General features: G+C 40.0%; 2 protein-coding genes across 22 annotated transcripts in view; both read right to left on the minus strand.

The window, feature by feature from the left end:
* Nucleotides 1-11,219, minus strand: part of mark3a (MAP/microtubule affinity-regulating kinase 3a) — a 33,141-nt gene extending 21,922 nt beyond the window's left edge. For 5 of the 21 annotated variants that reach the window (XM_087780519.1, XM_087780526.1, XM_087780521.1 and 2 more), the window contains exons 1-5: nt 8,107-8,193; nt 6,588-6,770; nt 6,339-6,392; nt 2,273-2,321; nt 842-907 (exon numbers count right to left, since the gene is read on the minus strand). In XM_087780519.1, the coding sequence (XP_087636645.1) occupies nt 842-907; nt 2,273-2,321; nt 6,339-6,392; nt 6,588-6,770; nt 8,107-8,184 (430 nt within the window). In that variant the 5' untranslated portion in view covers nt 8,185-8,193. Of the gene's footprint in view, nt 1-841; nt 908-2,272; nt 2,322-6,338; nt 6,393-6,587; nt 6,771-8,106; nt 8,197-10,624 lie in introns of those variants that run through there. The other 16 variants (XM_087780531.1, XM_087780523.1, XM_087780528.1 and 13 more) reach the window with 9 other exon arrangements.
* A 629-nt stretch (nt 11,220-11,848) lies between these two features.
* eif5 (eukaryotic translation initiation factor 5) lies at nt 11,849-16,360 on the minus strand. Its single transcript, XM_087779258.1, has 12 exons — nt 16,217-16,360; nt 15,541-15,755; nt 14,400-14,679; nt 14,239-14,320; nt 13,939-14,111; nt 13,737-13,848; nt 13,531-13,661; nt 13,286-13,447; nt 12,982-13,143; nt 12,644-12,808; nt 12,420-12,557; nt 11,849-12,310 (listed from the first exon to the last, which is right to left on the minus strand). The coding sequence occupies exons 3-12, from the start codon at nt 14,469-14,471 to the stop codon at nt 12,212-12,214; spliced, it is 1,296 nt and encodes a 431-aa protein (XP_087635384.1). The 5' UTR covers nt 14,472-14,679; nt 15,541-15,755; nt 16,217-16,360; the 3' UTR covers nt 11,849-12,211.
* Nucleotides 16,361-16,478: the final 118 nt, after the last annotated feature.

Consider the following 16,478-nt stretch of genomic DNA (forward strand, 5'->3'; position numbering starts at 1 on the left):
TTTCTAATACTGATAACATGAATTCCAAATAACATTTTTTGTTGTCTCTTGTATCATTAATGATGTTTTTCGGCTAAACAAGGCCACGGCATCAAATATTACATAATATCTGGTTTAACTGTAAGCTTCTTAATATCCTATAGCACAAAGCCTTTTTGATTCTTGATACCAAAATAGAAATCCAGGTAGATTTCGAATCGAGGGGAGAAATATCAGTAAACAAATGGATAAAAGTGGAAAAGGGATTTTGTAGAATCCGTAAATCAGGACGAACAAATGTTCCAGGGAACGACGAGATAGTGGTGGCTGAATATAAAGAGACTGTGGCTCAGAAGGAGCCACGTCTTTTATAGAAACAGTCGTAGCTCAAACGACATTTTTATTCACCAAACTGTAACAGGAAGTATGAATCTGTGGTGATACCGTCTTTTCCTTTAAAAAAAAAAAGAATAAGAGCAATGCTGTTCAGTTGTCTATTGATATGTAAATATCCTTCTTATGTTCCTCTTATCCTCATTTCCTACATCCGCAGCCCACCTTGTGACGTTTATAGAATTATACTCCAGTTTTTCTTGTTAGTTACATAATAACAATAAACCATGCAAGTGATCTTATAACAAAATTCAGAATTAGAATTGTGTCGAATGTAAAAATGTAGCTGGATTTATTCTTGCGTGTCAAATTAAAAAAGTGTGACACCACCAAGGTGTGTGAATTATTAACTCGCCCAAATTTACTCTGAATTAATTATAACTTGAGGGAGAAGGAGGAGGATTTTCATGATTTCATTTATTCACCTAAATGGAAATGGGACAAAGAAATGCTTGGACTTGTGTCTCACCTCCGCTGGCGTACTCCATCACCAGGTAGAGCGTCCTCTCCGTCTCGATCACTTCGAAGAGCTTGACTGTAGACAGGAAATGGGACAATTAGGAATCCACGCCGTGATTCGAGGAGGGAGAATGTTACGTTCGCGTCTGTGTCGTGACGACGGAAGTGCTGCATCGGCTCGTTCAATATTTACAGTTCGGTCAAGAGCGGCTCCACTTTGAAAGAGGAGAGCGAGCGATGCTAAATATAAAACGAGGTGGGATGGAAGACAAAGATAAAGAGTGCACGGGATGTGGGTGTTCGACTACACCTCTCGGTCGTGCTTCACAAAACGGTGAAGGACGGTAAACAAATTTAAAAATAATTGGAGCAGAATGCTGAGGCTTATCTCAGCTGACCTGTTTCAAGAGGACGCTGCTGCGGTGGTTGTGTCATCAGATGGCAAGGATTCCATCAACCTATGATAAATGCTTTAATGGCGTGTGTGTGTCGACTATAAAATCTCATCTCCGCATGAGATCGATGCATACTTCCTCGTCGCTGATAAGCTAGCCCACATAACTTCTGGTTCTAGGCCAACTGGTAACAGATCAAACAGATTTTTCTCAACAACACAAATGCCAGAAGATAACGAAGCTTGAAATCCAGATATAAGGTTTCAGTTTTTCGTTAATTGCAAAAGTTACGTTCTGACAACCCCCAGCATTAAACAAAACGTGTCAAGTAGTGATTGTTAACATTTTTAAGCCTCAAAATAGTTCCTTTCCCAAACTATAATTAACATTTTCCACATGCTCCTAAAAAACAACCTCATTAATTTAACTATATGACAGTCTTAACAGTCACAAGAAGTAGATCGACACAGTTCAAATTGACATATATTTAAACTTGCAAATTCAATATTGCCTACAAGTTGCCATCCCCGTCAACAACCCTCTCTGTAACTTGGTCCCTGACCAGCACCCGCGTTGCTTTGCCGCCCAGCCAAACAATCAGATGATGACTTTTGACATAGCAACATATTGGTAGAATTTAAAATAGTGCTTGTTGAAAATATTTAAATATATAGCGTACAATTTAATGTGCAGTTTGAGATGGCCGTTAGCCGACAACACTTGCCATTTAAAGCTAATACAATTTTTAAATGGCAAACATTTTAGCATTCATTTTTTGAAAGAAAATCCGGACCCAAAATTAAATCACTTGATTTTTTTCCTCTGGCATTTTATCAGGTTCTTCAATTCATTCACTGTCGTCTTGAAACAGAACAATATTTCTCCCGTTTAAACCCAGAACAGGGAATGAATGGACGAGCTGATGGGAAATGAGAAAGTCTACATGCAATGTGTCAAATGGTACATTTAAAAAAACCTATAAATGTTTTGTTTTCGATACACAGAACTGCTCTGCCAGTTCATCGGGGCTGTAGAATCTCACTTACCTATATTGGGATGGTTCAAGATCTTCATTATTCTTACTTCTCTGAAGAGCTGAAATGAAAGAGAAATATTTTTAGATTTGTGACGCCATTCCTGCCACAAGCCAAGTATAACTACAACTTCATTACAAGGCTAAAGGTTTCTCCAGGTGAGGACAACAGTTGTAACAGGATGTTCTTTTGCTTTCAGGATGACGAGAACTATTTTTCCGTGGAGAATGTGGAGTTTATGCTCCGACTTTGCTGCTGCTGATGAAATCAAAAAAGTAGTTTGAGGCCCATTTTGTAATGGATACGAGGATAAGCCAACAACCGTGAATGACGATCACGGTCCAGGGGAGGTCAAACGAGGAGATTTGACGCTCGTTCAATATACATCTCGTCCAAAAGGAAACAGAGCAGCAGATTTGTAAGAGCCAAAAGTGCTTTTAACGTTTTCCGCTGTGTGAGGCACAAAGAGACACCGGCGCGATGTATAATTGATTGGACGTTAGCTACACCTTCCATAAAAATGTAAAAACTTTTCAATAATTTACGCCGGATTAGGAGGAGCAGGCCGTTACGGTTCGCTTGCGGATGAGACAAGGTTTTTAAGCAAGCAACACATTTATTCATTTACCAAGATAAGAACCAGGAGGCTAGAACGTCGCTATAATGGCAGCAAATTTAGAATTTTTTGAAGCTTATAAACAGCAAAAAAAAGGTCTGCATCCCTGTAGGGACCCAAGTTACCATCTGTCCGCTTTTTGTGGCAATTGAAGATTCAGATACTAAGCAGTTTTTAGCAACAGCACAACAAGTGACTCATAAACACGTGATTGAATGTTTCATGAACCTATAACTCTATGGATTTTTTAAATTCGGCCTTTGGTGCTACATTTCAAGATATTCATGGGATTTACCAATGATCAGAAGAAAAGATGAAGCGTAGCAGGATGTAGATCAATCCAGTTTTTTTATCAGATTGAACCAGATTTATTGTCTGACATCTTGATTTTTTTTAAACTCTTCCTGTTGAACAATTTTCTTATAGATTTCCTGCTGTCATTTAAGCTGAATTACAAGCTTTTATTTTAGCCACTTTACGCCAATAGAGGATTGAGACAAGTGTCAAAAGTAGAACTTATACTCCCAAAATGGGTGGCTTGTCAATGCTAAACCATACAAAACATTCATTTGAACTGTTACACTACTCTACAGCGTCCAAAAAAGATCTACACCAATTGCAGCAAAGTTGAAAAGAATAAAAGATTAGTTTATGGCTTGCTATTGTTACTTTTGAATCAACACACCACGGTCAATATTTTCAGGTATGTGTAAGGAATCACGCGTCTGTGATTTGTGTCCACTCGTTCCAAAACAGTGGTGTCCAGCTATCCCAGTAGACTTGGAAGTATGAACACAAAGACGGTTTCTTGACTGGGACTGCATTGGTCGTTGAACCTCCTCACACTTGTGATTCCATACACTGACACCTAAAGGTAAACCATAGTAAACTAACGCTCTAAACTATGTCCTAAACCACATCAGTTACTGCAATCCCACTTGTTTTTGGGGCAGTTTTCTTTCAACATAGGCCTCCTCCCTTTTCCTTAACGCCACATTTATCCCAATGAAGACATTTCAAAGTTAGATTTCAAACCTTTTCTGAATTTGAATAGGGCGAGGAAGAGATGGAAAAGAAAATGTCCTGCTAGTTGGAGAGTATTTTCAGGGTTATTATAGATGCTTAACACAGAGCATTTGAAACAAACTGATCCCCTTTTCTCTATTGTTTAAAGAGTTAGTTACTTTGTAGGTCATATTTAGAAAGTACAAGCTCCTTGAAAATTAGTATAATGACTTGTATAACACTGATGGGGCCATTAGGTAATAAATGTTTGCTATTTTTATATGTAATTCCCTGGTTATAGCAATCTTCGAACCTGAACATATTAAATGTCAGCAGTAGTTACATAATACTAGACAACAACATCATACCACAGTCGAAAACCTCAGTAAAAAAAATGTGATTTTAACCACAACTTTGAGGAAAATCTCTACATTTTGACAATGCTATAGTGTGTAACTGTGTGTATACGCACACTCAGGTTGACGTCTGGTCACCTCTTCAGACTATTGACTTTATTTTAAAACCAAATAGTGGCTCCTAGCTATTGAACTTATGACTTCACTCAGTCTAAATACAGGAAGACAGATAAAAAAAGGGAACTTTACACACTGGTGCAAAGTTACCACACACATGAAGCAATAGTTATACATGCGCATAAATCCAGTGGCACCTTAGACATGAGGAAATAACAATGTTTGTCCCCAACCGTCGGGTTGTTTACGCTCGAGGACTGTGGTGCTTCTGCAAAAGTTAGTTTTTATATTCATTAATTTCTGCATTGCCAGGGTTTTTTCTAAGAAACTAGCTACAACAATGTCAATTATTACACACATTGCGCTTGATGGAGTCTACTGACTCTTTCAAGAAACATCTTAAGGCGTTGTTATTCGTGCAGGCTTTTCCTTGATTTTCTGGAACTCGTGTTGTTTTCAGTGTTATCTTGACCTTTAAAGTATATACTTTATTGAATATTGTTTTGATTGTTTAAGCGCTTTGTGACCCTGTTCTGGACAAGTGCTCTATAAATACAAATTACTTACTTCATTAATAACACAATAATCGGAGCTAGTGAGACTAAAATGCACAAAAGAAAATTCAGGAAACTCCTTTAATTTCTTGAGAGAATGAACATAAATCGAGGATTACTAATTTCCTTGGACAACGACTGACCGTAAAAACAACCAGTGCAGACAAAAGGCTCACGCTTTTTTTGTTTCCGTGAAACGGCTATCATGACTCAGTGCTTTTTTCTCTCAGCGCCGGGTCACGGCCGGCTCCAATAGGCCTGGGCCTCCGGCAACACAAAGGCCAGAATCAATGGAGCTTTGGAAAAACTGATGGAAAACCACTGGCTACCGCTGAGAGTGAGAGGCAGCAGGGGCCTGCAGAACATCAACACCAGCCAGGAATCATAGCCACCACCGGCCGGTCCTCTGGCCCGGTCCCTCACGGATCCATGAGAAGCAGGAAGCATGCGGGTCGATAAAGCTCTGATTCCAATTGATCCGAGCTTAATCCACAAACAAAGCGCCCAGTGGAACAGATTGGCACAAAAACACTGAGGGGGGTCGTCAACACGTCTTCAATGACAATCAGCTAAAGCAACAAGTGTCCTAGAAGGTGTCGCAACCGTTTACACGCCCATTTCTGTCTGGACATCAGGCTTTACCGGGTCTGCCTTATGTGGACTTGACCACCTCATTCTAGTATAACAAGTAGGGGTCACGATACAGGGACAGCGATACTAAATATACTACAATAGAGTGATACTGTAGTAACAAGAATATATGTGTAGTATTGTAAAGTGACTCTGTGGTCCACTGTATCCTCTTGTCCTCAGGCATTGCCTGGATCTCGAAATAAGTCCAAACATCACCTTTAAAAGCTGCTGGATTCCACTGTATCCTCTTGTCCTCAGACATTGCCTGGATCTCAAAATATGTCCAAACATCAGCTTTAAAAAGGTGCTGGTGTCGACTGTATCCTCTCGTCCTCAGTCATTGCTAAGATTTTTGCAGGATTTCATTATTAATTTAACTGCGGAGGACGTAATGACTGCTGCCATACAGCAGCTGCATGTAAATTGTCAATTAAAAGGATAATCATAATAAAAAAAAAATTTTTTAAATTGCTACAGCACTATTGATAAAAAAGATTGCCATGTATCAACGAATCAATACTTTCTCACACCACACAATCAACTATACAATCACCCGACCACTTAAGAAATGTGTCGGTTAATCCAGATTTGCGGAGGCCCTCTGCGTTTGTTCGATAATAAAAAGCATATTTTAAATCATCACCACAAAGCTCGTGCTATCCTCAGATCGGCGTGGAGATCCCCCATTTGCAAAATTAATTCACAATCTGTTGTGCCTCATGAATTAGTCAGCGCTTTCTTCGGCACACAGCACAAACCCAAAAACCGGCAGGAAGATGAAAAAGTGGGTGAATTACCTTCTGAAGGCTGTTCGGGTTCAACTGCGTCTTGTCTATTATCTTAATTGCCACCTGTGAGGAGAAAATAAGGGGTGCTTAGAAAAGAAGCGTTCGTCATAGACCATGAAAAGAAACAATAAATAAGATGGCGGTGAAATGAAAAAGGTTAAAACCAGGTCAGAGTATGTAGAGAATTTTAACTTAAAAAGTCATAACTGGAAAAGCCTCTGGAGTGAATTCTACTCGAGAAATACCCAGAAGTCCTACCTCTCTTCCGGTGAGGGTGTTCCTCGCCAGCTTGACCTTGGCGAAGTTTCCTTTCCCGATGGTTTTGAGAAGCCGGTAGTTACCGACGTGCGGCTGCTGCTGTTCCTCGGAGCTGCGGGATCGGACGCCGGAGCGCGACGACCGCGTGGTGATCTCCTGTCGGCCATTGCTGTGAGACGTGTGCTGTGGGAAGAGGTCGGATAAGTCGAGATAATGGCGGACACGTCAACTTCACAGGAACAAGCATCATCATACCATATTCCTTTATACTTCACATCAGTTAGTGGCGTATTAAACACAGCTCATATATTACGATACTTAAAGTTGTGTCTTTGACAAGGAAACATTGAAAACATATATTGTTATAGTGTGGGGAGTATATTGGCAAGAACTTGGTGACAATGCTATAGAAACTGTCCATTCAGTCCTGTTGAATATCAATACAGATGTGTTAGTCCGCAAAAACATCGCAATAGTCAAGTGTATTAATATTTTCTTAAACACCTATTTAGTGTTTAGACACAAGTCTCTTTTAGCTTTTCTGATTCATTTTATTATTATTATTTGTCATTTATTGTGTAATACATGCGTCACTTGTGCAATACATGCCCTTTTATCATGTATACTCAGTGTGAATAATTCTGCGATCTGTGCAGCAGATACTGCAGATATTGCTTCACTGAGGCTTATCTTATAATAATAGGAAGCAAGAGATGGATTATTTCTTTCAGAATAACAGAAATTAAGCTTTTTCCTGCATTAAATCAAAGATTCCATTTTCTATTAATAGATTTTAATCACCGTTCGGGGTAGACAAGTCTTAGAGTAATCAGTTAAGAAAATGTTTAAATTATTGCTCTAAAATAACATTTTTAAAACACATTTATGTAATACCTTATTCCTATTTAGAACCGTTTACAGTCATCATTCTAAACTCAAAAGAGAGTTTAATAAAAAGCATAAGAAAATAGATTTTATACTCGACTATTCAGAGATTTTTTTTTAGTTCCAAATCAGAGACACATTGATTTTTCCGGTTAGTTTTAAAATGCCACCACTCCAACAGTCACAAAAGGGCTCGACAGATACTGAGGGTAACTTCACTGATGACTTTCTGGGTGAATCTTCATTTCATTTTATTTTTAAAAAGGTGTCTTGTGCCACACCCGGCTTTCGCATCATTCCCTTCAACAGTTAGCGCAATATGCAAATCATTGCCATTGTTATTTAGCAGATGACGACCTCAAAACATTTTTTTCACGGTTGTATCACAGTTAACAGCACACATTAAACACGTGTCTGTTTTTAATGTAATTATAATAATAAAATGACCACATTTAAAAGCACGCCTTTAGGTAAGTTAAAGACATATCGTTTTGATCAAAAAAGGAAACATTCAGGGTCATCTTTACACCAAAACTAGCCAATAAAAAACACCCAAAAAAACGTAACATCTCCCCTATCATCCGACAAATAACCTGTGTATAATTTGAACCCTGGCTTCTCGGCGGTTACTCACAAAGCTGCGGTTCCTCCTGACCGTCTCGGAGCCCGTCATGTTTAAGCAGGAAAACTTTTCCCTGATGTTAATGCCCATTAGAGATCAGACCCTCAGACCCCAGACAACCCACGGTGACAAATGGGGAGACGGCTAACTGAGACCGTTAAGTTCCCACTCATCCCGCTAGCAAAGGTCGGAAATCAAACTTTCAGAGTAAAAGCATTGGATACGTCCAATTAAAAAAAAAAATCTACAAGACATTTATCCCTCATTGAATAACAAGAATTATCAATTAAAAAAAAAAAAATTCACATCATTTTATTAAAGGTGTGAAAGCTAACTCAACAATATTTAAAAACCACAACAAGTTATATTTTATATTTTCGTTGTCTTACTTGCATTATCGGAAAGAATAAAAAGATACACATGAAAATATTTAGCTACACTTTAGCGTCAAATGCTGAACTGGAACTCAAAATGATACATGTATTTTGTTTTATTTTGTGATAAATGTAGTGGGATGTCGTGACCAGGACAAGCCAGAGTAAACCGGGATACAGTGGCTTGGATCCAAGGTGATACTGGAACTTTTTGTGCTTGCACTGAAATCCTGAGTCACCTTGACAATATGAGGGCAGACTGAGAATACACAAGAAGGGAAAGAGGAAAAAAAAAAAAAAAAAAAAAAAGAGTCTGACACTTGTATGAAAGTGAGCAACAAAGTGTGGTGAGCAGCATGCATGAACACTGTGCAACACTTTCAAAGTGGTGGTCAAAAGCTAGAAACATCACTGTGCTGCTAACTTCACACAGCAGTACAAGTTTAAGATACACTTGTCAACGTTAGGTATTAAAAGGTATTTCACTTTAACGGTAACTACATTTACAGTATATTGCACATTATATCACAGCATGATGGTGATCTTTTACTGTATTCAGGTGTTCGTTGAACACAGAAACATTGCGTTGAGAACATTAAAATAAATGTGTGTATCTTGAATCTTTACCAAGTAAATCATCATTTACTTGATAAAAGAATTGCACAAAATAAATGTAATGCTAGTCAACAATCTTTTTAACAAATCTTTTTTGAAGTAAAGAATGACTAATTGTATCTTTATTAGACAAGAAAGTATTTTTTCTAGGATCATTGCAAGTATAGCTACACAAATAAGCCTGGTATAGTAGTTTATAATATTATACAGGTAATTCTAATTCATTCATACTTAAATAAGAGTCATAAGTGGTCAAGTGCAATACCCTAATAATAATGCAAACAATCCTTAATAAAACTTTGAAATATCCCATTTTATTCAATAATAAATGTCATTATAATAGTAGCTTTCTTTGGCATCAAGGGACTATAATATAGCTTCAGATAATTCCTAAATCAAAATCAAATTTTGCAAGTAAGACTGAAAGATAAAATCTACAATGAATTAAAAATCAATTTAGTGAGGTTTACCAGGTAACCCAATTTTAATCTGGTATACTGTCTCGGATCTTTCAACCTTTTTAATTCTCAGATATCCTCTATCGAAACACTTTGTTGAGGCACGTCTTGCACTAATAACATTTGGTCTCGAGTTTCCTGTGAACTCAAACCAATCTTAACACCTCGGACTCGAGCGAGGCGACAGACTAAAGGTTCTTTCAGGATCTTTCATCATTGACTTGCAGCTACTGGGACAAAAATGTCACAACACTTCTCCAACTCTAATCAACCTTAAGAGTGTTTTTTTTGTTTGTTTGGGTTCTTATCACAAAGCAATACTTGGTTAGCTGAAGGTCTGATAAGTCCAGGGGGTAAAGGTCATGCGTGTGGGAAATAAATAACAATGAAAATAGACAATAACCTGCGACCATTTTGAGTCACATATTAACTTCCGAGTACCACCAGACTGGCCGGAAGAGACACACGACGGACACGCAGAAAGACCCAGGTTCACATAAATACCCAAATTGGTCTCAATATCATACCTCGATATATACAGTTCCAAAATATTGCTGAATGTTGTACGTAAGGTCGTCTTACTTTAGGGTTTACTTTGAAAATCACAACAGGAACTGTTAAATTGACTCGATACCGCCGACAGCTCAGTCGCAAAGGAGGCGGGCTAAAAGTGTGTCAATTTCTAATCCTATTGGTTAACAGTCTGACGGCCTGCTCGGCTAGCCAATCAGAGGCGAGAATAGAATCCCTCAGTTGCCGACCAAAAGCAGGCAAAGTCATGTAGTTTTGCTCGTGCTGGGACTTAAAAAAAAAACTCAAAACGAGCCATTTCCTTGTATTTAAATGTATCTCCGAAGGGAAAACAAAAGGTTATCATGTGCAAAATAAATCTGAGCCTTAACGCCAAATGCGATTACAGGGCGTGTTTGACGTAGAAATATGGTTGTTTACGATACGATTCAGAAACAACACGATCACACAGCTTATAATAAATAGTTTGACAAGTAAACGTGTTAAATTAAACATGATTTGAGCAAAGTTTTCGACCTCGATGAGTACGAACAAACAAAATGTTCTACTTACACTTTCCGTCGTCTTCTCGTTGACAGTGGGCAAATGGTTTTTTGTTGACATTTTAAAAAAGGGTCTCCTCCGGGTTACGGTCACCCCCCAAAAGTGTTCGAGTACGAACCCGCCGATATTCAATCTGGCAGTTCAACAATGAAGTTGTTGCTTTGCAGCTTTCTCGGAGGAAACGGTCTCGGCATGGATCGTGACTCTCTTTCAATCCGGACGTAGCAAAGCCCCGGAAAAAAAAAAACAAAAAAAAAAGCTCAGACGAGAACTACCTTATATCTTGACTCTTCATGACTCGTATTTTTTCGGGATATTCCCGAATTAAAAGCCGAACCGATCACAGCCCCGAGTGGATACGAGTTGGTGAAGCTAAACTAAACTAGGCGCTGTCGGTCGTCACTTCCAAAAAAAAAAAAAAAAAAAAAATCCGCACAGGCTTGTTTTTCTACAACCAAGAGCGGGCCATGGCGTGAAATGAAGGCCGATACGTGTACCAGAGGGTTTCAGGCGAACGGTGTCGTTGAAATACTCGCCGTCGGTTCGGTTTCTTCCATCTCCGGCGGCCCGAACTGGCGCAGGTCCGTCTCTTTTAGGTGGGACCAAAATGGCTACTCAACGGCTGGGATGGATTAAGATGCGTTCACGGACCTCGCACAAGCTCCGAAAGAACAACTTCCTTAATGTATAGACCGTTCAAGTCTTCGTCACAAGGAATCTTAAAACATATTTAGGGATTTAATTTTTTTTATTTATTAAAATATAGTCTTTAATAGTATTTGTGTAAGCGCTGAAGCAATTTATCAGAAAAATGTTTCGTAAAAATGGTTATATTAATCGTGGCCACAAAAACGATTTGCGACGATCTAAAATTAAATTTAATACAAAAAACACTTTTCTGGCAAACCAAATAGTTGGAAAAATCAATTTATCATCTCCCGTCCAGTTAGACACAAACTGGGCATCGCGCAAGTATTTCCTACAGCTCTTGAACGTCTCAGCCGTTCCAGTTCGACTAGGAGGAAGTACCGTGACCTCAGCGTGAAGGAAATCCTTCCATTTTCTTCCTCATATTCCCTTTAATAAGGATTAAAATTGTGACTCTTGGGGCTATAGTGGGCCACCCCTTAAACTTAAAGCATCCGTATTATGACGTCATTATTGAATACCCAACGAAGCAGATGCATCCAAAGTTTAAAAAAATAAATCATTGAAAGAACAAAGAGTTGACACTTTTTGTGGATAGCAAAACATTCATTCTTTATTTATTGACTGGAAAAATACAGGGATCAAAAAAGTGCAGTCAAATGATCCCATATACACCCACAATTAAAATCCCCAAAGCGACTTAGTTTCATTAACTGAATATATCTCAAAGACATAGTTAATGTGCAGCAAGTAAAGCGCTATGTTAAATCATGCCACCAAGCAGAGAGGGGAGACTGTGGGTTCAGGTGAAAGGAATGGGGGGGTGGGAACAGGTAGTTGGGGAAGGAGGAGGGAGGGGCGGGGGGGGGGGGAGGCCAGCCACTTAAGGTCATAACATCACCATTCAAAGCCACAACACAAGAAAGCGTCATCTTGTCGTCGCATCTTTCAGATGGCGTCGATATCAATGTCCTCCTCTTCTTTTTCGGGCTTGATCGGCTTCACAGTCTCCACCTTGAGCTCGCGAGCGGACGGGGAGTAAACCACCTGTGGGGAGTGACAATAAAATTACCTTCAGTCTTGACATTCAAAACTAGTGATGACGGAATTCAAAGCCTAAAATTATAAAAAACAAAAAAAAACACTTGTACTCTACCTCAACATTTTCATCTTCCTCCTCCTCTTCCTCGCTGCCCCCACTCTCCTCCTCGGCCTCCTTGAGCCATTTGACAAAAGGAGCCGCCTTGGCGTGGATTTCTTTGGCAAGTTCCTTTGAGACGTACTTCTTAGAAACCTACAGAAAATATCAAGATTAAATGACACGTGACAGAAGACAACATGAAAACTGTCATTATTGTTTATGGGGTGGATTTTGTTTACCTTCTCAGCCCAGGCGAAGATGACGTCCTCCTCCAGCAGGTCTGCGTCGTAAAGATCTTTGAGGATGATTGGAACTCGAGGAAGCAGCTGGACCTGGTGCAGCTTCACAACACACTCGAATCCTCCCATCAGATACTTCTGGGCTTTCTTGTTGTTGTGGCAGAACTAAAGAAATGAACAAGTATTTAGATAGTATTTACTTAATTGATGAGATTATATTTGTGCCTAAAAATTGACTTTAAAGTATATTTATTATGAAGTTTTGTGATGGCAGTTGAATTAATTACCACGCATGAGATTGTGATCATGACAAGTTCATCAAAAAGAGTTCAACCTACTCGCAGGAAATGCCGGTGGTATTTCTTGATCTGATCGCGAATGTTTTCGTCAAAGAGCAGCTCGCTGAGGATAAGAGGCCCCATGGCCTTCACGTCCAGACGCTCGGCCTCAGCCAAGATGTCCTTGTCAGCGGCGTCAATGTCGCTGCTATCCTTCCTTTGCTGAAAATAAAACAGATTAAATATCACCGTCGGGTGTTGCGTGACACTGAATGATTCAGCGCATTTAAGTGGGCCAGCATTTTTTCAAGTCCCGTTTCTCCGTGGATCCAAGGAGACAAACTAATAATTTCGGATCACTCACTTTCACAAAGTTATAGAAGAGGTTGACTCTTTCTTCCAAGGGCTTCTCCAAGTCCTCACTGAGCGTAAGGTTCTTTGCACGATCACTGATCTCCTCCATACGCCTCCTTTGTGCCTCTTCTGTAGTCTCCTCTGCCCAGTCGTCGTCGTCATCCTCTCCGTCCTAACCAGAGTTTCATTCGCATCATTGAAAGAGCTGTACACCGCAGGTGTTATACATTCATTAATACGATAAATTCTACTCACCACAACTTTGGGAGCGTCAAAGTTTTCCTGATTGCCAGAATCTCCACTGCCTGAACCATTCTCTTTATCCTTTTTGCGGTTCTTCTTCTCCTTCTCCTTTTTGACGGTTGCCGAACCACAGTCAGTGTTCTCTGTTGGTAAAAACAAGCTTCTTCTTAAATACTTTGGTGGATAAAAACAATATTGCGGAGCAGAAGGCGTCATACCTGGTGGGTTTTTAAGGATGAACGTGCAGAGTTTGTGTCGTGTGTCAAGCATGCCGCGATTCCCACAAGCTTTACAAGCGGTGCCAATGGTTTGTTTCTTGGGATTGACATTCTGTGGGACACGGTTCAAGAAAAAAAAAAAATCAAAACCCCCTGCCTTGGCCATTATGTACAGACCGCAGACGCATCGCCGAATACTCACCAGATCAGTTTCAGGGTTGTCGCACTCGGTACACAGCACAAATTTTCTGATGAACCCATCAAGCATGTCTTGCAACTTGTTCGCCTCGTGGGATCCGTTGACGATGTAGCGGTCGTTTTTGGAATCAAACTGGGTCTGAGCACCGAGTTCACAACCAAAAAACTTGGTCGGGTCTGTAGTGTGGGAGGAAAGGAAACCTTTTGTCAAACTTTAAATATCGAAGTAAACCCTAGTCATATCAAGTTGACCTTCAATGCACAGATATAGTCGAGAAGTTTAATAACATCGATTGATACGTACATGTCGGAGGCCTGTTCAGTGCCTTCGCAACATCAACCATGTTGACAATGACCGTCTTGATTCCATTCCCTTTGCCTTCAACCTGAGTGACACAACCACGAAGCGCCAACATGAGTTAAACAGTTCATAAATGTACGAAGACTTTATGAAGAGCGAGTCACCTTGGCAATCAGACGGGGCATCTTGTAGCGGTAGAACTGGTCTGACACGCTGCGGTTGACGTTGACAGACATTTTGGCTGGACGTTAGCGCTATCAGTAAGATAAAAGGATCTTGGTTGGGGATTTTTCGGGATCTTCTGTCTGGAAAAGAGGGGATGACATAAACGACTGCAAGCGCGCTCGGTCTCTGACATGAAAAACGCTTTGCCGCTGTGGCCGCAAGCTCCTCGCTTGAAGGCTAGATTTCCACCACACAGGTTCCAACGGCTGCGCAACAGCTCTGAGGAGGAAAAAAAAAAAAGGACGAGCGTTAGATCGAATGTAGAATTTGTAAAAAGCTGAGTGAGATTACAGGAAATTTTGACTTGAAAATATGATCTACCTTTTTTTTTTAGGACCCTTTAGAGGGTGAAACTATTTTAGTTTAAACTTCAGTAGTCAAATTACTTGAAATTAACCTTCATAAAAATATATAACCTTGTTTATTTTGTGTTGTAGATGGTAAAAGTCAATTTAGATACAGACAAAAACGGTTTGAAATACACACAAAAAAAGCTCAAATATTACATAACTAACTGCGAGTCAATATTTGCAATGTCATCAGAGACCTGGGTGAAAAATGTGTGATCCAAGTCCGACCAACGGGTTTAAAAAGAAAAGAAAAACCCCTTACATTGAATCATTTTGTTTAGTAAACGCGAACAATATACTGCTGAAAAAAGACCTTTCATTGGGGGGATTTAGCTTTAGTCAGCTCAGGCCTATCTCTTGATAATGGACCCAAACAAGAGGCCTTTAAGAGCGCACTGCCACCATTTTGCGTTCACTGGCGAGGACTTACCGTTATATGGTTATTTAATAGTCAAGTTAGTTTGTCTAGTTCACATCTTAAGCGCTTGTTTTAGTCCAGAAAGGAGGGGAAAGGTCGTCACTACTCCAGGGTGATGCTAACTAGCTTAGCCACCAGCTTGGTGCAGAGTGCGTCATCCACACGAGTTGGACTGGGAGACGCCATTTTGATATGACTTTCGAAACAGAAACGCTGCGATATACAGTTAAATCCTCTTCGACTACCTTAACATAAATCGAACCGATTCGTTACAATACACACAATTAAAACATAAATAAAAACAAAACCTACCGTTTTCGCAAAACAAAGACATAAACACAACGCTGATCGTCCAAGAGCCGCAGTGAACGATTGCCGATGACTTGCGCAGGTGTTGTATCGATTATGGCAAGAGTTCTTGTTGGGTTTTTAAAAGCCTTCCAGAAGATGCGCTGGTCCTATAACAGAGCAGACTGTGTCCTCGAACAGAGAGAGGGGTTCTGGAACGTCCTCGTGTTGGGGGGAACCTTAAAGGAAAAACAAAGCTATTGTTTAAAAGAAAAAAAAAAAAAGTGCTGTCGTCAACAATATCAGTCGCTACAGTGAACAGCTTTCTTTTGCGGACGCGGCCGATTACATGGAGCGACGACGACGGCGGAATATTTATGGATACATTACGTCAATTACAATCGACGTCATCAAGTCAAGTCGCTCGGCAATTAAAGAAAAACATACGTCACACCCCTGCGTCTTTAAAAACCCCTTCAATTTAGTCAATTACACACATTTTACTACGTTAAGAGTCCGCTTGTGTTCCAGGAAATAGTCGCGGCCTGAGCTAAAGCGTATGACGCGCTATAAGCTAACAGTCGATCAAGGCGCGACTTGAAATATTCATCCGCGTCCCCGCGACCATTTGATCGTATTCAGCTGGAATAAAGAGGAAAAATATAACAATTCCCGACAGGAAAACCATTTGGCGTCTCACCTCTAGAATTTTCTATGACTCCGAGCTGCACACGTCGCTTTAACTGATCAGTATCTAGTTCGCGTACAATACGCATCACACAACTTCCGTTCTCAGTGTGTCGAAAAATAAAACTAATTCACCCAAATCGCTGTTGATTATAAAAACATAATGTGCTTTAAATACCAATCCAACTATTCCCCGCATTATTATATCACCCGTTTAAAGAGCAAACGTGATCTCATGTCGGATTAATGTTCATCACCAATGGTTTCCTCTAACG

Source organism: Callionymus lyra, chromosome 18 (assembly GCF_982586985.1).
Source record: "Callionymus lyra chromosome 18, fCalLyr1.hap1.1, whole genome shotgun sequence".
In the NCBI taxonomy this organism is placed as follows: Eukaryota; Metazoa; Chordata; class Actinopteri; order Syngnathiformes; family Callionymidae; genus Callionymus; species Callionymus lyra.

Excerpts from the sequence above, each read along its gene's own strand:
- eif5 (XM_087779258.1), bottom strand. The coding sequence starts at position 14,471 with ATGTCTGTCAACGTCAACCGCAGCGTGTCAGACCAGTTCTACCGCTAC. Across the intron at positions 14,112-14,238 it reads ACTGAACAGGCCTCCGACAT|ACCCGACCAAGTTTTTTGGT; the intron begins GTACGTATCAAT and ends CCCACACTACAG. Across the intron at positions 13,662-13,736 it reads CATCCTTAAAAACCCACCAG|AGAACACTGACTGTGGTTCG; the intron begins GTATGACGCCTT and ends TTTTACCAACAG.